Source organism: Penaeus monodon, chromosome 24 (assembly GCF_015228065.2).
Source record: "Penaeus monodon isolate SGIC_2016 chromosome 24, NSTDA_Pmon_1, whole genome shotgun sequence".
Lineage (NCBI taxonomy): Eukaryota > Metazoa > Arthropoda > Malacostraca > Decapoda > Penaeidae > Penaeus > Penaeus monodon.
The window spans coordinates 10,564,124-10,564,464 of record NC_051409.1 but is presented as its reverse complement, the minus strand read 5'-3'; the positions used below and the strand labels follow the sequence as shown (position 1 = coordinate 10,564,464).

Sequence of the window (341 nt, the reverse complement as noted above, 5' to 3'; positions counted from 1 at the left end):
CCACTACCAACAACATACCGTGGTGGAGTCGGTGATCCTTCGTCGTGGCCTCCCTCAGCGTAGTGACATTCAGGTAGACGTGGCCGTGGAGGAGCAGGCGGGCGTTGCCTTGCTCGAGTTGCAGGGCCTTGCAGTTGATCTTCCAGTAGGCGAGGTCGGGCAGATACTGGCGGTTCTCGTGGTAGGTGCTGTTGCAGACGACCAGCTGCGGTTGTGAGAGAGTTTGTTAGTTTGTTTTTTTTAGATAGAAATTTAATGTTATGGATGATTGTCTGAAGTGAGATTCTCGTGGGTTAGAGGAATTCATAATTTAGTGCATCATATCCCATCTGGGTGCCCTT

General features: G+C 50.7%; 1 protein-coding gene across 1 annotated transcript in view; it reads right to left on the bottom strand.

Moving 5' to 3' along the window:
• Positions 1–341, bottom strand: part of LOC119588850 — a gene marked incomplete in the record, with an annotated part of 17,740 nt that overhangs the window by 14,187 nt on the left and 3,212 nt on the right. The window contains 1 exon segment of the mRNA XM_037937491.1: positions 19–205. Coding sequence (XP_037793419.1) covers positions 19–205 — 187 coding nt within the window.